Consider the following 23145-nt stretch of genomic DNA (forward strand, 5'->3'; position numbering starts at 1 on the left):
CATGTTGTTACCAGGTTGGTCATTATATAACTAATGAATAAAATTAGAAACTTAAAAAATAAACAACATCTTACATAAAAGAACATCAAAGTGTACAAAAATAAATCCTATGAAAGCAGGCTAGTTTATAAAAGAGAGAGTTAACTAAATCAAAGACCCAATTTTTGTCTCTTAACAGCTTTGTATGCCATGGAAATTAAAGTTGAAAAAGACTTGAAGACTGGAGAAAGTACAGTTCTGTCCTCAATACCTCTCCCATCAGATGACTTTAAAGGTACAGGGATAAAAGTTTATGAGGATGGGCAGAAGTCAGTCTATGCGGTCAGCTCTAATCCTAATGCAGCACACAATGGCACCCATGGCCTGGCCCCAGTAGAGGTGGAGGAGATTTTAAGACAAGCCTCCGAGAGAAACTCTCAATCACCAACAGAGTATCATGAGCCTGTATATGCCAATCCATTTTGCAGGCCAGTGACCCCACAGAGAGAAAAGGTCACCCCTGGACCAAACTTTCAAGAAAGGATAAAGATGAAAGCCAATGGACTGGACAATGATGTAAACGAATCCATGTACAATATGGACAATGGAATTTCAGAAGAAAGGAGCAATGACTTCAATCATATCAGTCCCATCCGGCCAACACCTCTCCCTCGATCAATGACTCACCAAACAGAAGAGACATTCCATACCCCTCAGAAGAGGGTGATGCCTCCTTGGGAAGAATCGAATATCAGTCAGGACAAATATATGCCCTCTCCGAAGGCCAGACTGAGCCCCAGCAAAGCAACAGTTGGGAAGTCTGAACCCCATGGTTCTTCACCCACTCTCCAGGAGGAGGAGGATGTTAGATACAATATTGTTCATTCATTGCCTTCTGACATGGATAATACAGAACCTGTAACAATGATTTTCATGGGGTATCAGCAGGCAGAAGATAATGAAGAAGAAAGAAAGCTGCTGACAGGGTATGATGGGATCATCCATGCTGAGCTGGTGGTAATTGATGATGAGGGGGAGGAGGAGGAAGGAGAAGTGGAGAAGCCATCCTACCATCCTATAGCTCCCTGCAGTCAGGTTTACCAGCCAACCAAACCAACACCACTTCCTAGAAAGAGATCCGAAGTTAGTCCTCAGGAAAACACAAACCATAAGTCTCCCCACAAAAATTCTATATCTCTGAAAGAGCAAGAAGAAAGCTTAGGCAACGCTGGCCGCCATTCTCCACTTGATGTTCCGACAGCTGGAGATGGGACTGAGGATCCATCCTTAACAGGTAATAAAAGTGACAAGGCATGCCACTGCTGTTTAGTCATGTGACAACTTTCTCTCTGTGTTAACAAACCCTCTTGTTTTTTCGGCTTCTTTGACATCTCACAAACTAATACACACTCAGAATTTTTCTTAAGGCTGATCCAAATATTATCACCAGAGTAAAGTGATTAAGTCACTTCAAAAGCTAAGAAGTGAAAATAAATTGTTACCTTATTTGGACAGTAAATTGATTGACTTTAGTAGCTTGATATTTGTCTTCTGTCATGGTGTGAATGTATTTGGGACACTAATATGTGGGATCATTGATAACAAATTTCCCACCAGAATCTGATGACAACTACTTTTTTTTTTTGTTTGTGCCTGGCTATGATTTCAACTTTCCACATAAGTTAACAAATTGCCTTAATTTTGCAAGGAAAAAAAATACAAGAAACGAATATTATTTTCACAGTATTTTGTTATTTTGCTATATCTTGTTTCTCTATACTTTTATAGTTTTATTAATTTTATCTCCTTAATATTTCTACATTTTTAAAAATAGAATGTCAGTTTATCTTAACATCATCTGTGATATTTAACTTTGCATAGTCTTCTCCAACTTAGCATATTTATTTTTCTATTTTTATATATTTGCCTTTCTCATTCTCTATGAAGTTTTTATAGCTTTAGAGCCACCAAATTATTTTAGTATTGAATGAAAAAGAACTTTAACACTTTTTTCTACCAAAGTGATAGCTCCTCAATTTTAAATTCTTTTTTATCACTTAAACATCATATTCTAGTTATCATTTATAAAAGAAATAATAAATTGCCTGACAGACTCAATTAGAATAGCTGTGCTAAAAATATCCCTTGTTTAGAGATATAAGTCAAATGACCCAAACATACACATTCTGGGTGTTTGAAAGGGATACTAATATTTTATGTCTCTAAATGAAGAATTATCATTAAAAAGCAAAAGACACCAAGTACCAGCCAATTCAGCAAATAGAACCTAACTCTATAGAAGTGTGGTACCTGCCCAGTTCTGGATGTTTCTTCCTCAACAAACCTTAACCCAATCTTGCGCTGCTAATAATACAATGAAATGGACCTTTTTCCATTCTTTTAAGTAGTTAAATTAGGGTACCAGTTGTAAATTTAATCATCTGAAGAATTTCTAAGCCCTTAAGAAGTGTCCACTATATATCTTACTCAATAGGAGTTGAGTCAGGTACCCCCACAGTGAAAACCTGTAAAGACTACATTCTTTCTCTTTTTAGAATGAACTTTGTTTGCTGATCAAACTTCACATTTCAAATGCATTTGTAAAACAACACAGAGGACTTGGAAAGAGGAATGCACTGCTTATGGTCAACAGCAGTGACATTACCCACTGTAAGACGTCCCTTTTCTGAACCTGGATGTTAGCCAGCTCCTTCCAAACACCCTATTCCTTCTCCCCTAAGCATATCCACACATTTACCCCAAGAAAAATGACAGGAAGTGACTAATGTTTCCAGACAACACTAATCATTGCCCCTGAACTACAATAATGAAAACAGGAAAAGCTATTCTAGACAAAGTAACAATACAAAGTTCTGTACTATCAATCCTGGATCTTATAAACAGAATGCTCCAAATTCCTTGCCTTTCATCATGATATTATTTTACAGCCCTGTTTTCCCATTCATCAAGGGGAAGAAGAGCTGTATTTGTTTAAATGAGTTTTTAAAATAAGTTAATCATATTGTCATATATATATATATATATATATATCTCAGGGGCCATCCATATGTATAGAATATTTTAATTTCATAAACATGAAGTAGATTGAGCTTCTCATCACAGCTCCCCCAAAATGATTGTATTTAAAAATCTACCACTTAAATCGATTCCTTTATTTCTGCTATAGGTCCCCTTTAAATACAAATAGTCCTTGTAGATTTAATAGTTATGAATGGTTAGTCTCTTTTTCTATTGATATATAGCCTTATCTAAAAAGCAGCTTTTAATTGGAAAACAGAAGGAGGTAGAAATGGGAAAAGCCAGAGTCTAGAAAGTTTAAAGATAAAATATTTTTGTCAAAATTATAAATAGGGTAATAAAAATGACAGGAAATTTTAGGCAATATTATGTCCATCTGCTAATGTAATGTAACATGGTCATGTACTAAGGTGCAGCTCAATGCTGTACCTTTAATGTGTGGTTCCAACAAGCTTTTCCTGGGATTTTACTCTTACACTCCCACAAGAGACAGCTGGCCTTCCTGGGTAGTTTCACACACCCATTCTTGTAGTTTTAGCTCAATTCTGCTCTCTTATGGATATAAGTAGTATTTCAGGTTGACAAAGTGGGGAACCTCAGCTCTGGGGAATTCACATGTTATTGGTGCTGAAATTGCCAACCTGTGGCAGCTAGTAGGGGCCAAGGGATACTGAAAGGAAGGAGAGAAGATCTTTCCCACCAAGTTTAGGCAGCTATAACTGTGTCCAAATTGCTACCAGGAGAGGAAAAAGGAATCAGAGAAGAAAAAAAGAACTGACACCGAGGTGTTGAACCTGCTACACCTAGGGGACTTCCATTGCCAGCATGCTCTGTCCCCACACAACTATCTGTAATTCTTACCATCTATACCCACCATAGGCTTGAAGCGAGAAGGAGGAAAGCAGACTCTAACCAACTGCAGTGGAAGTCGTGATACACAGAGCCTGCCTGATTGACAGAATCTCAAGATGAGGAGTAACTGTAGGGAAGAGGATTTCAGCCTGCCTTAGACCATTAAAAAGTCACTTACCCCTGCTCTCTTTTAGCATTGGCAAGGTAGAGGTTCATAAAATCCAAGGTAGAAACTTCATAACATCTTGCCTTTTGCCTGTGCTTACCTCATATTGTAGAACTACAGACCCCTTCTCGAGGCTCACCACCCAACAATGCCCAGCCAGAGACCACCTGCCTAAGACAGGGCGGGGGAAATTTTCTCAGCTGTCCCAAACTAAAGGGAAGGTTCTTGTTCCTGAAACTATGAATGATCATTCAAATGTCAAGGGAAATAATAATTTTTAACTTAATTGAAACAAAAAAAATTCATATAGGTAGATTAGACTGAGAGTAAAAATGACCATGGTCTTGTTAATAGTAGCAGATCCAATCCCTTTTCATATATGGTACTGAAATGAGAGATCATGTCTTCCCTTTTGGTTTTCATTAAACAAAATTGTGCAATTAGCTTAGTAACTAGTTCTTAATCCATTTTACACATAAATGTAATACCACATCCTTAATATAATCAGTAGGTTAGTGCCTTGGAAACAGCTCTCAACCTTTAAAACATGACTGAGGCAGCTACACTCTGAAGTCCTAAACATTAAGGCATGATACCAGAATACCAAAGGACTGTTCTAAATCCTAAACCTACATTTTAAAAAATGCTTTCTACATCCACATATCATTAATAGTAGAACACACTCAAAAAAGATACATTTGCTATTTGAAGGCATATTTATATCTTAACAGAGATAATTAATAATCAATCCAACTCAACTGCTAGTTCACATTGTTTCATATATATATATATATATATATATATATATATATATATATAAATTTGGTTTTATCATTGTATATCCAAAGGCCAGAACTCCTTTGAACAACCAAGTTTAAAGAGCTAAAATATAACCCAACCATGAAATATATTTTAAGCATTAATTACCATTTTTTCAGTAGTACATAGCTCAGAAATACACAATTGACCTCTAAGAACATGTATCTATGGCAAATTGTGAAAATGTGCACTAATCCTATGTTTATTCAACTTGTACTGTGTTTGCTCTACTAATTTTTATAATCTTTATAGAATTAGGTTCTTTCTAGTTCTGAACCTGCTTCTGCCCTAAGTTAACCATAGCTTATCATTTCTACTATCTTTTTGTGCTACTAAAACAATGCTCACATTGTTGGATAAAATCATCTGAGGTATGTTCTAAACTTTCCTGCATTCTATGAAATGGTCATTTAGAATATAAATTAAGGCTTTTTTTAGAACTCTTGTTGTTTCTTTAATTTACAGCTTTAAGGATCAGAATGGCAAAGCTGGGGAAAAAAGTGATCTGACGGCTGTATCACCTATGTGAGCAACCTCTGGAGAAGAAATTAAGAAATGTCTGCAAATTTCTCTTCAGGATATTTTGTTTCATTTTCCTGGAATCCAAAAAAAATATAATTATATCCATATTAAACCATGTGAATAAGTAGTAGTTATTATTTGTGAAAAAATTCCAAAACAGCTGCGGAGAACAACTGCTTAACTTTTCCAGTAATTTGACATGATTCAGTGGGGAGGGGGCTAAAACCAGCATATTTTTATTGTATTGACACCAAAGCATTTCTAATAAGAGCTTGTTAAATGTAAGAATAAAGTTATTTAAAGTATCCTGGTATTCTAACTTTGCTAATACAGGTATTGAAAAATCATAGGATGCCTTTGCACCTCATCACAGAAATATTCATCTTATATTTTGACAAGTAAACCTGTCATCCCAAGTCATTAATGCCATAAGACAATTGCATCCTTCTGCTGAAGACTAACTCAATTTGTTTGGTAGAGATTTCAGACCCTTGCACACATTCAAAAGATGCCTGCAATAATTATCCTTATTTTTTTTTCATTGAATAATTCTTCCAAACATAGAAAGAAATAACACCACCAATTTTGTATTGGTGCATAATTATGGTAAAATAGTGGGATTTGTGGTGACATATATATACATGCATAACCATAACTCGTCAATTTCATTCCCCAATCCTCCTCCTTCTTTTCTCTCAGGCCTCTTCCGCTACTCTACTGGTTTCCCTTCTATGTCCATTTTTCCCCCACTTTTATCTCTAACTTACACTTTTGAGAAAAAAACATGACCCTGACTTTCTGAATCTGTCTTATTTAGCTTAACACAATGTTCTTAACTTCCATCCATTTTCCTACAAATGACATAATTTTGTCTTCTTTATGAGTGAATAAAACTCAATTATGTATTTATATCACATTTTCTTTTTTATTGATATTTTTTAAATAAATGAAAGCGGAATGCATTATAATTCTTATTACACAGAGTACAGTTTTTCACATCTCTGGTTATATATGAAGTATGTTCACACCAATTTGTGTCTTCATACATGTACTTTGGATAATGATGTCCATCATATTCCACCATCCTTGCTAACCCAATGCCCCTCCCTTCCCCTTTCACCCCTCTGCCCTATCTAGAGTTTTTTCCTCCCATGCTCCCTCTCCCTATTCCACTATGAGTCAGTCACCTTATATCAGAGAAAACTTCAGCATTTGGTTTTTTGGGATTGGCTAACTTCACTTAGCATTATCTTCTCTTAACTTCATCAATTTATCTGCAAATGCCAAGATTTTATTTTCTTTTATTGCTAAGTAATATTCTATTGTGTATATATGCCACAGTTTTTAATCCATTATCTACTGAAGGACATCTAGGTTGGTTCCACAGTTTAGCTATTGTGAATTGTGCTGCTATAAACATTAATGTGGCTGTGTCCCTGTAGCATCACATTTTCTTTATCCATTCATCTGTTCATAAACACCTAGGCTGCTTCCATAATTTGGCTATTAAGAATTAACTGTTATAAGCATAGTATTGTGTATTGCTATAGTATGCTGACATGAATACTTTGGGATGAATGCCAAGGAGTGGTTTAGCTGGGTCATATATTGGTTCCATTCCTAATCTTTGTGTGTGTGTGTGTGTGGTGCTGGGGATTGAACCATGGCCTTGTGCGTGAGAGGCAAGCACTCTACCAACTGAACTATATCCCCAGCCTCATCTTTTGAATTAGCCTCATATTTTGAAAGTTTTGATTGTCTTGACAGTGCACATGAATTTACAGATAACTGGCACATTCATTCTTCTTAAACTATCATTATTTCCACTCAGGTCAATGTGAACTCTATGTTACAATGACTGATTATAACCTAAGGGTGCTGGATAAAGAATTTCCAGTGCTCACAAAGAGAACAAATCTGGGTTTAATTTGACTTATTCTTGTGAACTAGTTGGAATTTTGATATTAAAACTAATATGAATATATACAGCATGCCTTTCCTAAATATTCTTGCCAGTATATTAAATCCTGATTTGAAGAATAAGCCCATCCCAATAAATCCTCTCTGACCCTCATTATACCATCCATCATCCAACACCCTCAAAACCTATTCCCAAATCCCCCTGTGTCATACCACTATGTACTATCCAGGTTCTCCAAATCTTCCCATAAATAGTCTGTTTCCTCCCAGGTCAGAAATGGAATTTCCCTGCTGGAACTGCTAAGACTCTAAATCCTGGAGGCAATGAGAGGTAAAAGAAGCAGATCCCACAAAGAAGCACTAACCTGTGAACACCTGCCTCAGTTGAATTGTCTGGCAAGGGGCAGCTGTTCTGTAGCCAAAGAGAATTCCTTCTGCTGGCCAGGAATCTGTAGGTTTAAGTTTCTGAGACACTTTCAATAAATACCCCTATTCTCGGTCCAAGAGACTCCTTCCCTTTCACAGTTCCAGCTTTGTCATAAGCAACCTGTCAAACCTGCATGTCCCTCTGTAGCCCTGCCACCCTTAGATCTGCAGCATGGGTTTAATTTTAAGAGCAGTCCATCCTTTGGCTCCAGGAGACATGGCTCTCTTTAAACATGCTATGGAGACTGTCTGGCTTTCTGGCATGCCCTAGGTCAACAGTAGGCTGACGTAATCCTAACCATTTTCTTCTACTGCAATTATCAAAAAGCAGCCAACTTCATGGTACAAGTCAGTACACGACAATAGATTTCCTTGTATCAGTCAAGTTCAAAGCTATGGTAAAACCCAACTCTTCCTTTTCACCTGTACATCATCTCAATGCAAAAAAAAAAAAAAAAAGTGTGTCTTAGAAATTCTAATAGTACAGCCTGTCGAAAGTTGTCACTATCTACTTATATGGTCCTATTTACTACCTGACCAAATAATGGACGGTCCAGTTCCACAGTCCGATGCTAAGTGTCTGCCATTGAGAGCCATTCTTGGTTTTAACAGGGAGCAGAGCCTGAAATTAGAACGTGGGTACAAGTGGTTTATTTGAGAAATGATCTGAGGGACAGGAAGAAAGGTACAGGAAAGAATGGTCAACGCAATCAATGGTCCGCAGTCAAGGTTAATGCTCAAGGCAACAGGGACTCTCTTCCATCATGATCTCAGAAGAGTGTACAGGAAGCACCTAAAATTGTATGTCTGAAGGAGAGGACACTGGAGCACTTATCCAGCAGCTCTGGTGTCCCTGTGGAAATAATCCGCCCACACACACATACTTCTAGTTTGCACTTACATGGATATCACATAGACTCCTGCAATCCTAGAGACAGCGCGGAATGAAAAAGGAAAAAAAAATACACACACACAAAATGCTTCTGTTTAGTATGATGTCCTCATAAGTGTGACTCAACTCAGAACCCAACTCAGCTATGGCACTGCAGAAAGTGACCAAGGAGCTAGGACATGGGCACCAACTGTGTCTGCCATGCTAGCTGTATAATCCTGGACAACAAACTGAACTGAGCATGTTTCCTCATCTGTAAAATGATATAAATGCCACATGCCTCAAAAAGGTATCTGAGAATTCTACTTACCAGTGAATGAAAGGTACCAGGTGCCCTATCCATCATCAAATTGGCTGAGATGTCATACATTAAAGCTGACACCATTACATCCTTCATCATCTCATATCTTGAAGTTTTGTGTGTCTCATGTTTATGTTTAGGTCAATGGTCCATTTTGAGTTCAGCAGAGTAAGAAAAGTAAGTGAAGGAAAGCTTAGGAAAAGTCAGTGAAGTAAGAATGAAGGTAATTTTTCCAGAGTTATTAAATTGTTCCAGCCCTACACCTTGAAAGATTATTTTCCATGTTCACCTACCTTGGCACCTTTGCTAAAAGTCAGTTTGCCTGTAAGTGTGGGCTTACATATGGATTCTCCGTTTGGTTTCATTCTTCTATATATTGCATATCAATACCACATTTTACCTATAACAATGGAACTTTATAATAAGCATGGGAATCAAGTTGGAGTGAGTCATCCACTGTATCTTGTTTTTTAAAAAACATATATTTTATAGCTAGTTTGAAATTAACAGAAAAAACAAGAAGATAGTGCAAAGTGACCACATACCCCACACCCAATTCTATTAACTTCTTACACTGATATAGTACTTTTGTTACAGGTAATGAACCAGTTATAACACACCATTAGTAACCCAAGTCCCACAGTTTGTTCAGATTTCTGTAGTTTTCTCCTAATGTCCTTTTTATGTTCCAGGATCCCAACTAGAAAACCACATTATTTTAACCATCATGTCTTCTGAGCCTCTTTTTAATTGTGACAGCTTTTTGGGCTTTTTTCATGATGATACTGACAGTTTCGAAGTTACTGGTCAAGTGTGCTGCAGGATGTCTCTCTGTCACATACTTTGTTTTTCTCATGTTAGAGGAGGGTTGGACATTTGAGGGAAGAGGATCTCCCCGTTGAAATGCCATTTCCATCACCTTGTGTCAGGGGCACATACTTTCATCATGTCTGCCACTGTCAACATTGACAAAAGATCCCCTTTTCCTGGCTGAGGGATGGTTTGTCAAGTACTGTATTCTCTGAAAGACTGTCTAGCCCATCTTTCAGGAGTAGAGAATTAGGCTCTCTCTCCTAAGGGCAGAGAATTTCCAAATTATTTAGAAAGCTTCTGCACAGGTGATTTGTCTGTTCGCCCCCATATACTATTATATGAATACACCACATTTTATTTATTCATTCATCCATCGATTACATGTTGTGAATAATGTTGTAATAGGTATGGGGTTCAAATATCTATCAGAGAACCTACTTTCAATTTTGGTAGATATATACCCAGAGTCGGCATTGCTGGTTCATGGAGTAATTAATTTTCTTGAGGACTCTCCAGACTGTTTTCCTAACAGCTGCATCATTTTACATTCCCACTAGCACGGCACAAGATTTCCGATTCCTCCAACGTCCTCACCAACACTTACAATTTTTCTTTCTTAAAAACTAGTGGCTAATTTAATGAATGTGAGATGATACCTTGTTTTGATTTTCATTTCTTTAATTATCAGTGATGTTGAGTGTCTTTCCCTAGGCTTGTTGGACATACGTTTATCTTCTTCGGAGAAATGTCAATTCAAGTCTTTTGCCCTTTTTTGTTCCCATTGGTTCTGGGATTTGAACCCAGGGTCTCACACATGTTAAGCCTGCTATATCCCCAACTCCTGTGCATTTTTAATTGGGCTATTTGGTTTTGCTGTTGTTGTTGAATTATAGGAGTTCTTTATATATTCTAGATAATAACACCATATATGACTTGCAAATATTTCTTACCATTCTATATGTTGCTTTTCCACTATTTTCTTTTGATGTACAAAAGTGCTTTGTGGTTTTATGGAGGATGGAATTTATTTTTATTTATTTATTTAATTTTTTTCCCAGTACCGGGATTGAACTCAGGAGCACTCAACTACTGAGCCACATTCCCAGCCCTATTTTCTATTTTATTTAGAAACAGGATCTCACTGAGTTGCTTAGCTCCTTGCTTTTGCTGAAACTGGCTTTGAACTAGAGATGCTCCTGCCTCCACCTCCTCAGATGTTGGGATTACAGATGTGTGCTGCTGTGCTCATCTAATCATTTTTTTAATGTTTGCTGGATCAATAATCCATTGTCGTCTTTTCATTTATTTGTTTGTTTGTTTGTTTGTTTTTATGTGGTGCTGAGAAACAAACCCAGGGCTTCACACCTGCAAGGCAAGTGCTCTGTCACTGAGCTACAGCCCCAGTCCAGCATTGTCCTCTTTTATTCCCGAAATTTGCATCTTCTTTTTCTCATGATCATCTAGCCAAGTTTACCAATTGCATGAATTTCTATTACAAATCAGATTTGTTTCAGTAATTTTTCTCTGTTACTTATATTTGATGATTTCTGTTTTTATCTTTATACTTACCTTTTTTTCTTTCTACTTACCTTGTGTTTAATTCTCTCTTTCTTCTCTCTGAAAAAAAATTTAAGATTATGGATTATGAATCTTTCTTTTCTATTAATGTAAACATTTAGGACATTACATTTCCTTTTTTTTTTTAACCAGGAAATAAACCCATGGGCATTTACCACTGAGCCACATCCCTAGCAACCCCCCACCCTTGCATTTCTAAATTGCTTAGGATTCACTAAATTGCTGAGGCTGATCTTGAATTGGAGATCCTCCTGCCTCAGCCTCAGGAGTTGCTGGGATTACAGGCGTGCACCACAACACCTGGCAAGGCTTCATATTTCCTTCTATTCAAGCATAGTCCAAGAGGACTTCCAGTGTCAATGGAAATTATTTTGTGCTATTACTCACATGTGGCTATTGAGCACTTGAATCTAAGAAACAGAATCTTTAATTCATCTTTAAATCTAACTACATATGTCTAACAGTACAGTTCCAAACACTGAATTAATTTAATAATCACACACTTTGTTTCTTTATTTCCATTTTAATTCAGCTCAATCTATTTTCTAATTGCTCTTACATGTTATTTAATTTCTAAATATTTGAGAAATTCCAAGGTTGTCTTCTGGATCTTTATTTTCAATTTAATATTTATCACAAAACACATTCTACAATTTTATCTTTTTAAGTACATCAAGACTTCAAGGGCACAATATATAATCTATCTGGTGAATACACCATGCTGAGCACTTGGAAAGAATGTACAGTCTATAGTCATTATGTAAATGTCAGGCACAGTGGCTGATAACTGCTAATCAAATTTTTACGTCTATGTTGATGCTTCTTTAGTTCTATCAATTGCATAGAGAAGAATATTGAAGTCTACCAAATATGATTGTAGCAAAATGTCTACTCTTCCCTTACATTTTAATTTTATTTTTCTGTGTGTGTGTGTGTGTGTGTGTGTGTGTGTGTGTGTGTGTGTGTGTTGCTGGGGATTGAACCCAGGCCCTTGTGTATGCAAGGTAAGTACTCTACCAACTGAGCTATATCCCCAGCCCTCCCTCAAATTTTTAAAAAGTCATTATTGAATATACAAACGATAGAGTTCAATAGTCTCCGCATAATTACAGAAGTGAGAAGCCATCATACAATGCAACCTTTTGTGGATGGCTTCTCTCAGCATAAAGTTTTTCAAGATTCACCCACCCTGATTGCAGCATGTATTAGTACTTCATTCCTTTTAACTGCCAGACAGTATCTCAGTGTGAGAATATAAACATTTTGTTTATACTTTTATCCCAGACAAGACATTTAGTTCTTCCTACTTTTTTATTATGAGTAATGCTGCTATGTCTATTCCTATAGTCAATTTTTTGTGCATATGTTCTCATTCTGTTGTGTTCATAACTAAGAATAAGATCGCTGGGTCATGTAGCAACTCTCTGCTCAACATTTTGAGAAACTGCTAAAATATTTTCCAGATGGTGGCACCATTTTAAGTTCACAATTCATGAGGGTTCCGAATTCTTCACATCCTTGCCTGCATCTGTTTACCTGCCTTTTTAAAAATTATTATTATAGCCATTCTAGTGGAATATATACTAGTGTCTCATGTGTGGTTTTAATTTGCATATTTCTAATGTGTTCACAATGTTGAGCATATTTTCATTGCTCACTTGTAAATTTTTATAAAAAAATGTTTATTTGAACAATTTGTTCTACTTTAGTTATAATGGGTCTACCTCTCACTAAGTTATAAAAATTCCTTATATATTCCAAAAAGTAGTCTCTTATATGATTTGAAAATATGTTCTCCCAGTAAGTGGGTTGTCTTCACATTCTTGAGAGTGTCATTTGAAAAAAAAAACATTTAATTATGATAAAGCCTAATATATCAGAGGCGAGTTTAAATCATATTTTGGTGTTCTAAGAAACTGATGCAAAAAATTCCAAAGTTAGAAAAGCTTAGTCTTGTATTTCCATTTAAGGTCTATGTTCAGTTTTGAATAAATGTTTGTCTATAGCGGGTGGCATAGGTCTAAAGTCATCCTTTTGCTTATGGATATCACGTCCAAGCACCATCTGTTGAAAAGCCCATTCTTTCACCCTTTGAATTGCCTTAGTATCTTGTCAATAATACATTGACTTTAAGTGTGAAGGTTTACTTCTTTAATCATATTCTGTTCAATGGATCCTTTTGCCAATTCTTTTATTTATTTATTTACTCATTTATTTATTTATTTTAAGTAGAATGCATTTTGACATTGTACACAAATGGAGCACAACTTGTCATTCCTCTGGCTGTACATGGTTCAGTGTCACTCCACTAGTGTAATCATACATGTATACAGGATAATAATGTCTGTCTCATTATACTGTCCTTCCCATCCCCACAGCTCCCCACCGCCCCATTCCCCTGACTCCCCTGTACACAAACCAATGTCCCTTCATTCTTTCCTATCCCTGAGCCCCACTATGATAAGCATCTGCTTATCAGAGAAAACATGAGGCTTTTGGTTTTTGGGGATTGGCTTATTGCAGGCTGCCTTGCTTTGTAGGTTATGAGGCTGGGAAGAATGTTCTTCAGCTATGTCCCTTTTAAATTTTGTTCTGGCTATTCTAAGTCCTTTGCATTTCTGTGGAAAGTTCAGGGTCAGCATTTCAATTACTTCAAGAAGGGCTAGCTGGGTTTATACTCTGGTATTGTTAAATCTGTAGATCAGATGGAAGTAGGGCAATATTAACATGTCTTCTGATCCCTGAATGTGAGATTTATTTCTGCTTCATCAGCTTTTCTTTACTTTCTTTCAACATTTTATAGTTTTCAGTGTATGTCTTGCATTTCTTTTGTTAAACTTAATTTTTTTCATGCTACTATAAATGGAATTTTATTTTCCTAATTTCACTTTAAGATTGTTCTTTGACTTGGAAATGTTGATTTTTAAAAATTTGTTCTAATTAGTTATACATGATGCATTATAACACATCATACATAAATAGAGCATAACTTCTCATTCTCTAACCTTCACACTTAAAGTCAATGTATTATTGACAAGATACTAAGGCAATTCAAAGAGTGAAAGAATGGGCTTTTCAACAGATGGTGCTTGGACGTGATATGATATAGAATCACACCAGTCATGTAGTCATATATGCAAATAGGGAATAATTCGATTCATTCTACTATCCTTCCTGCCCACAACTCCCTCCACTTTCCTTTGGCCTAATCCAAACTAACTCTATTCTTCCATAGCCCCTCCTCCACATTATTGTGAATTAGCATCCACATATCAGAGAAAACATTTGGCCTTAGCTTTGGGGAATTGGCTTATTTCACTTAGCATGATATTCTCTAGTTCCTGGGTAGTAATCCATTGTATGTATATACCACATTTTCTTTATTCATTTATTGAAGGATACCTAGGTTGGTTCCATAGTTTAGCTATTGTGAGTTGAGTTGCTATAAACATTGATGTGGCTGCGTCACTGTAGTATGCTGATTTTAAATCCTTTGGGAATAAACCGAGGAGTAGGATAGCTAGGTCAAATGTTGGCTCCATCCCAGGTTTTCTGAGGAATCTTCATACTGCTTTCCATTATGGGTGCACCATTTTGCAGTTGCACCAGCAATGTATGAGTGTACCTTTTCCCCCACATCCTCACCAACATTTATGGTTGCTTGTATTCTTGATAATTGCCATTCTGACTAGAGTGATATGAAACCTCAGTGTAGTTTTAATTTGCATTTCTCTAATTGCTAGAGATGTTGAAGATGGATATGTTGACTTTTTAAACCTGCAACTCTGCTGAACTCATTTACTACTTCTAGTAGTTGCTTGATGGATACCTTAGGATTTCCCATATAGATTATGTTGTATATGAAAAGTGATAAATTTTGTTTCTTTATTTCCAATCTGGATGCCTTTCATTTCTTTTCTTAATTACCCTTGCTAGCATCTCCAAGACAATTTTGATGCAAACCTGAGAGAACCCTTTTGTCTTAAACCTGCTAATGGGGATTGTGTCCATCATTCACCATTGATGATGATGTAAACTGTAGGTTTTCCACAGATGCCTTTCTTCAGACTTTACATATATGTCTCTAAAGTTTTCTTCCAGGAACTCTCCATCTCACCCCCAAGGACTGCAGTTACCCCAGCCATCAGTCCTCTGGTTTCCTATTAATCTGCTTTTGGTCTCTATGGACTTACCTATTCTGTATATTACATATAAATATGTGACCTTTGTATCTCATTTCTTTCACTTAGCATAATATTGTGAGGTCCATATTATAGCACGTAGTAGTGTTTCATTCCATTTTATGTTTGAATAATACTCCACTGTATGTACACACTACAGTCCATTCATCCATTGATGGGACATATGGGTCATTTCCATCATTTGGCCATTGTGAATAGTGCTTCTATGAACATTTTTTTCAACCTATTTTATTATTAATTTTATAACTTATTTTTGTTTTCCATTTTAACCATGGTGAAATGTAGAGTTCAGCACATTAAATACATTCACAACATTGTACAACCATCAACACTATTCATCTCCAGAACATTTTCATCATCCCAAACATAAAGACCCATTAAGCAACTCCCATTCCTTTTACTACTGCCCACCCCTGACACCAATAACCACCATTCTACCTTCTCTCTCCACAAATTTTTGACCACTGTAAGTACCAATATAAATGGAATCATTTAATGGTTGTCTTTTTGTATCATTTAATTTAACATAATGCTTCAAGAAAAACATCAAATATTTTACATAATACAAAGCACACATTTTATAGAAAAAACTATTAAAGTTTAATACTGTAATCAAACAGCATAGATGGCATAAATGGCAGTGAGATAGCAAGCACCTCTGGCTGGCACATTTCACTCAGTTCTCACAAATGTTCAGTGACACAGGTTCACGGGTTTTTCAGAATAAACGGGACTCACAGCAGATAATGCAGCTTGTTAGTCTACAGGCAAACCTGGATACTCAGGTCTTCTGCTAACATCCCCCTTTTTTTTTGTATTTATAAATGGACAGAATGCCTTTATTTATTTATTTTTACATGGTGCTAAGGATCGAACCAAGTGCCTCACACATGCTAGGCAAGTGCTCTACTACTGAGCTACAGCCCCAGCCCTCTCCTTTTTAAACTTATAGAGTGAGCTTCCTCCCATTCCACACCATCCTGTTGGTCAGGACAAATGAGACCCACGTTGGATAGAGTCAGAGAAGACTCCAAAGAGAAGTAAGAACTTGAACTAAAACTTGAAAAACTAGCTTTTGCTACAAAGAGAAGAGAAAGACCATTCGAGGTGGGTATCCTCAGTGACACTGGTACACAGTTGAACTTGGTAGGAACTAGGCAAGGAAGAAAGCAGCAGGATATGGATAGGAACATCTATATCCTAATGAGTATCCTAATCTGGTTTGAAAAGAACTTAGAAGAATCTTTTCTTTCATTCCCACCTATAAAGCATTTTCTTAAACAAAGACCTTTGTTCTTTTCTTCCCACTGCTTTTCCAGAGTTTATAGATAAACAGAATTTCAGCCAACAGTTACATGTTCCCCTGGAGCTTCCTAGTTTGCATCTGTTATATTTGTCTTTTTCCCATGGCATCCTGGACTGAGGCTGGATGTGGAGGGGATGAGGTTCACTTAACACATATTAAAGTGAGCCAGAAATCCTGATAAATCCAACTAACTACTAAAGTGAATTTGCTTCACTTATTCAGTAACTCATGCTATAGACTACCTATGCACACTTAAGATTGATTTCCACAGACTATAAAATAATAAAAATAAAAAGTAGCCTCAGTCATGAATGCTACCTTAACCACAATATTCTAGAACTTGTTTCATTTTTTTCCAAAAAAACCTTACTTTATTTTATAGAGCAACTTTCTTAAACAAAACAAAAAAAAATGTGATTTTGCACACTGTTTTTGGCAACACAGACCAAATATAAAGGATTTAAGCTTAACAATCATACATATCAAGATTTTTTTTTAACTACCTAGAAGTAGGAAGCAAAACTGGGAAGCGCAAAGAATAAGTGTTTGCAATTTGTGGATACCAATCATTCATCAGTAGAAGAATCATAATTTGGTCCTAGTGAAAAGATCTGGTCTACTAAGATTAACTGACAAATATTTCTTTGTACAGTTTTATATGTCAGTTAAAGAAGTATCAGAATAGCACCAACATATGAATCAGTGAAAAACAAAAAGTTGTGATATCGGCCTCAGCAGTTGAAACCCAGTAAGCCCATATACTTAAAACTCAAACATAATAAGGCTCACCTTTCCCTGAAAGAATTCTTCTTTCCCAGATATAAAATACAACATATTAAGAGAAATGTCTTTTGTTTTTAATCCTCTTATTTAAAAAACTGAAATATTTTAGTGCACATTTACTTTGCTATATTAATTTTTAATAGACATTCACAAGGAACACTTAGATTATAAGTAACATGGCACTATGCCCTAAGCTACTTATGCTGAACACCTATATAAGCAACATGAAGAAAACTTCCATATCACTTCATCCAGCAAAAGATGTGTGGTAGACAGCTAAGCCATTATTTACTGAAAGAAATCAGGCTCTTGGACCAAGCAGAAATGATAACACAATACCCAAAGAAATAAAGAATACCTAAAAAATTAATAATGACCCCTATGCTTTTTTATCTTAAAAATGTACATTTTGCTTGTTTCCCTTGCCTAAGGTAATTGTATACATTTGCTGGAAGAAATATCCAACAACTCTTATAAATATCCACAATTAGAAAACAGAAATGAAACTAGAAAATAATAACACCAGCCCCTAATTCAAGTTTCTACAACCATTGCCCTAAACCAACAAAAAAATGCAGGAATTTTTCAAAGGAGTATTAAGAAGAGCTGATAATACGTAGGAAAATGCCACTCCATAATGTTTTAAGTACTAAAATGAATCACAGCACAAGAGAAACAAATGAGTATTTTGTACTAGAGCACCACCCGCTGGTTACAAGTCCTCATAGCAAGTATGACACCTGGCCATAATTGGAATGGGTTGACTGTACTAATCCATTACCACAGCAGGAACTTCTTACAAAACAAAACCACCCGTATTATTTTATTTTCACAAGTAAAGAAAATAATTTTTAAATATGTCCAAAAGGATGAGTTTTGGTAGTTTTGAAATACAATCTCCAAATGCTTTAAGGACTTATACTCAAAATAACATGTAAATTATCATTTCAGCTCTGCCAATAAATAAATAATATATTTAGGCAAAATATATATACTTGCATTTCATTGCTAACAAAGAAATTATAAGTCTAATAATATAATTGTTAATGAAACCCTCAATGGAGTCTATCACACTTCCACCTTTGACCTGAAAAGCATTAAAATACAGGGAGGAAATAAAATGTCCTGAAAACTAGATTGAAAAACATAGTTTCTAATAAAAAGTCCAACTGGGCACAGTGGCACACACCTGTAATCCCAGCAGCTAGGGAGGCTGAAGCAGGAAGATCACTAGTTCGAGGCCAGCCTCAGCAACTTAACATGGCCCTAAGCAATTCAGCAAGACCCTGTCTCTAAATAAAAGATAAAAAGGGCTGGGGATGTGGCTCAGTGGTTAACTGCCCCTGGATTCAATCCCAGGTACCAAAACAAACAAAACACAAATTCAAAGACCATCTGGATTACCATCTAGTGAAAATGTTTTCTGTAAGGTACCACAGCAGCTTTGTAGGCCAAAATATCTTTACCTTAATAAAATGTCCCTTTTATCCTAATGGCATGATATTTTGTTTTTCCAAATTGTTCTTGTGTTTTCTTAAATTCTAAGTTTCTTAAAAGTCTTGGAATATAAAAGAGTTATTTCTCCATGTATAATGCTGCCTTTAAGACGCAGAGGTACACATCAGGGTCTGACATCAGTTTATATCCCATTTGACCTTCCTGAACTTGCTCTGTAGAAATTGAACTTCAGAATCCCTTTCTAGACATGATCCTACTCTTCTAAATAAGAATCCATGAGTATGCTCCTGGCAGTCAGTACGGGCTTCATGTTTCTTTGGTTTGGTGATAATTATTACCCGGCCCACAAAAAGTGAGGTCTTTCCTTGCTCACACATGGTTGATTGCAGATAAGAATATGATGAGGAAAGTCACATTCCCACAGACATAAATTGCCAACACCATCTTTTTAAAAGCATGGCCCTGAAAGAAAAATTGAGATATAAAATAATGTACCATCATCAAGGTTTATGTCAATAAACATGAAAAGAAGGGCTTACCTCTGCTTCAGCTACAGTAAGTGACTGAAGGATCTGAATTCTATCATCATCCAATATTTCAACTGTTAAGAACAACATATGTTTATAAGTCCAGTGTTAAGCAGGCAAACTAACTCTCAGAAATATAAAATAAAACCCAATTCTTTGTGTGCACCAATTACCAGGGTATAAGTTCTCCAGTTTCAAGTTACTAAATCTTACAAACTTCCTGAACATTTATGACTCTCACAAATTGAGACACACTAGAATACAGCACACATCTGTCAAGGACCTAAAATAAGCTCTCCTGCTCAATAAACACACCAAAAGCTTAAAAATCTAAATCATTCTAATTTTACTTTTTTAATTAACAAATTAAAATTGTATATATATATATTTATATATATATATATATATATATATTTATAGAGTACCACATGATGTTTCGATATATGTATACATTGTGGAATTGCTAAATCAAGCTAAGTAACATATGATAGCAATCCAAGTTTTAAGAATGTATGTATTTTAAACAGCAAGCCATAATTTAGTAGTCATCAGCGATCCCATGTACATAACCCTAACAAAAGCCAAAAGTGGCAGGAGGGATACACTATTTGGCTCCTAAAAGCTGCCCAGCCTTCTAGATTCACAACATGTACTCTAGACAACAAAGAGTTTTTATTTTTAGAAGATCACTTGCCTGAAAGTGAGAGGACACTTAAGCCTATGGTGGCTATAGGCATCTTGACCTCCTTGCCACTAAGACCAAACAGAGCTTTCCACTGAAAGCACAAGAAAAGTAGGTCCTACCCAGCTATATATTTATGTACATGCCAACCTAAGCCACAGCACTTAGTAAGTTTATCAAATATATAAAATCCATTTGCAGCTCTGCCCTGTGTCGACTCTGGGTCTCTTCTTCCTTCCTCTCAGAGTTCCCTCAACTCCAGGCACTCCAAATTCTCATGGGCACTGGTTCAGGTCAGATCAACATGCACAGTGAAAGTAGTTATGAAGAGGACTTCTTCCTTAAAACTTGAAATCTCTCCTTTATATTTTTACTCACAAATTCTAATACCAAGATATATAAATAAATAAATTAATTAATTAAATAAAATAGAGCCACCAAGGCATAAAATTTCCACAACTGCTACCACTGGCTGAATTATGAGCAGAAAGTGTTAGAGGTACCAAGTAACAGTCAAGCATTTAGTACCAAGAAGCTAATGAAATTCCAAAGTTTGTATAAAAGTGATTCTACACAGAACAGCTTTTAGAACAGTTTTACCTTTTCGAGAAAGTCTGTAAGCATGTATCTCCAGAACAATCTCAGTCCCGATATGCCAGGTTACAAATCCAATCATTGCATAGGTTTTCCATGGATGGGGAAGATTCAATCCTGGTAAGTCCATTCCCAGGAACATTGCTGCCACTGAGTGTAAAAGAAAAAATGTTATATTCAATTATGGTCCCCACCAAAAGATAAAATTGTGTGTGTGCATTATATCAACTAAAACATACTAAAATTGGTGAGAGGAATAAGATGAATATTGAAGACCAAAGAGTAATTAATTCTTTTTTTTTTAAACTGTAGGACTACACAGGCAAGATTGAAAATTATGAGCTGCCTTTTAGAAAGGGGCATTCAAACTTTCCAGAAAGTTTTAAGTCTCCAGTATGAGAAGGGGAAAAATTATAGAAACCACTGCCAATTGTACTCCGTCTTCCAGGCTGAATCCTATAGACCACAGAAATGTTAAGCGAGAGGTGTCTGCATGGAGGTCTGCTATATAAGGCATCAAAATGTACTGGGTAACCATACCTGCCTTCTGAAAGCCACCTCCTCTGGGAGGTACCAACCTATGGAAGTGACCTGGAGACTGAAGGCTTGGACCAACAGCCTCTCCTCAACCCAACTCACAAATGACCCTCAACTTGAACTGCTCAAATGTTTGCTTGTCAGGATAGCTTATTCTACTGCTAAAGGTAAACACTAATAAAAAGAAAAAGAAAGTGTTAAAAGGTGAGTTTTAAAGTCACTTTTAAAACTTTAAACTGAAAACTGAAATAATGACTTAAATTGTTACCCCTTGAAATTACTTTCTGGATTTCAATGTTTAAGGCTGATTTCTCCTCAACAACCAATTACTCCAATTACTAATGCATCTAAAAATCTTTTAAGCCAAATTACAACTCGCAATATACACAGCCAGCAATTATATATGGATAAGTGGCATCACAATTACTTACCTGCTATTATTCTAGCAGCTGTTCCCACACTCCAATGAGTCCAGTTAAATATTTGCCTTCTGCCAAAATAAAGAACCAGTCCGTTTTCTTAGAAGTGACAGAATGACAATGAGTTCCCAAGAGAATAAAAAGCATGTAATTTTGCTTATTGCCTGAGAATTAGATATCTGAAATACATTTTAAAGTCTCTTTAAAGTAAATAAAATTTATCACCAGATTTTGTAAGATGAAAAATGTTTCCACTCAAAAAGGAATTTGTTTGCCAACTAATATCCACAGTAAGAGCATTTATGTAGAAAAGCTATCAGTACCTTGGGTCATGCAAAGGTGGCCTGAAGGCTGCCAGAAGAGGCTGAAGAACTGCTAATGCCGTCACTATACAGCCAAGATATGGGTGATAACCTGCATGCTGGACAAAGTCACGACATATTAATAGTCTCAATATCTCATCAGTTTAAATCCTCAAGTTAAAAATAATAAATACAAGTGTGTCCTTAGTGTTTTTCCATGGCTCTAAACATTCAATGATGATGATGATGCTAAAAATAAAAGGCAACAAGGTAGAACTAGTTGGTATCAATATGTCAAGAGCTGTCATCTCAACATGTCATAATGATTTGTGTGAACCTCTGTGTTTCCCTAAGTTGCGGGTTCTACAACTCTGGGGCTTAGTAGAGTCTTAGTCACTCAATAAGCATCTGTTGAATAAATGAACATCCAGGTTTGTCACTGTACTAAAAGCTTATCTCCTCTGTTCAGATGGTTTAACTTAAGGAAAATATCAACATTGAATCTCAACAATTTCTATGATGTTCTTCCCTTAGTGATGCTGTATGCTCCTCCAAATAGCAAGTAATTGGATTAGATTACTCTGAACAATGATTTCACATAAACATTTGAGAAAAGGGCTGAGAAGATGCTCCAGCCTGTAACATAATTAGTTGGAGAGATGCTATGGTCTGGGGTCACTGACTTCCATCCTCTAAAGGGCAATAGAGCTGTGACCAGGAACAGCTAAACTAGGTGGTGTGCAAACTATGCTGGAATCTTTGTAAATAGGTGAACTAAAGGCTGACAAAAGAACAATATAAAAACATGTTCAGATCATGGACTCAATTATACACAAAAAAAGTACAACCACAATTGTGGAGGTTAAAGAACCTTTAATTTAAGAAATAACAGCCACAACAACAAAATTTTTATATGGACTTAGAATGTGCTGGGTATTACCCAAAGTGTTTTCAGTTAATCAACTCCCAGTCCACACAGAAAAACTATGGATGGATACTACGCCATCCCTATTTCACAGATAAGTAAA

At 36.2% G+C, this 23145-nt stretch overlaps 2 protein-coding genes across 2 annotated transcripts in view; one reads left to right on the forward strand and one right to left on the reverse strand.

Moving 5' to 3' along the window:
• Nucleotides 1–5682, forward strand: part of Palmd (palmdelphin) — a 45910-nt gene extending 40228 nt beyond the window's left edge. Inside the window, exons 7-8 of the mRNA XM_005327687.4 lie at nucleotides 179–1273; nucleotides 5321–5682. Coding sequence (XP_005327744.1) covers nucleotides 179–1273; nucleotides 5321–5364 — 1139 coding nt within the window. The 3' untranslated portion in view covers nucleotides 5365–5682. The remainder of the gene's footprint in view (nucleotides 1–178; nucleotides 1274–5320) is intronic.
• Nucleotides 5683–15988: 10306 nt separating this feature from the next.
• The window catches only part of Frrs1 (ferric chelate reductase 1), a 37092-nt gene continuing 29935 nt past the window's right edge, over nucleotides 15989–23145 (reverse strand). Inside the window, exons 12-16 of the mRNA XM_078026805.1 lie at nucleotides 22139–22236; nucleotides 21828–21886; nucleotides 20866–21009; nucleotides 19596–19657; nucleotides 15989–19518 (exon numbers count right to left, since the gene is read on the reverse strand). Coding sequence (XP_077882931.1) covers nucleotides 19426–19518; nucleotides 19596–19657; nucleotides 20866–21009; nucleotides 21828–21886; nucleotides 22139–22236 — 456 coding nt within the window. The 3' untranslated portion in view covers nucleotides 15989–19425. The remainder of the gene's footprint in view (nucleotides 19519–19595; nucleotides 19658–20865; nucleotides 21010–21827; nucleotides 21887–22138; nucleotides 22237–23145) is intronic.

Source organism: Ictidomys tridecemlineatus, chromosome 11 (genome assembly GCF_052094955.1).
Source record: "Ictidomys tridecemlineatus isolate mIctTri1 chromosome 11, mIctTri1.hap1, whole genome shotgun sequence".
Classification (NCBI taxonomy): Eukaryota; Metazoa; Chordata; class Mammalia; order Rodentia; family Sciuridae; genus Ictidomys; species Ictidomys tridecemlineatus.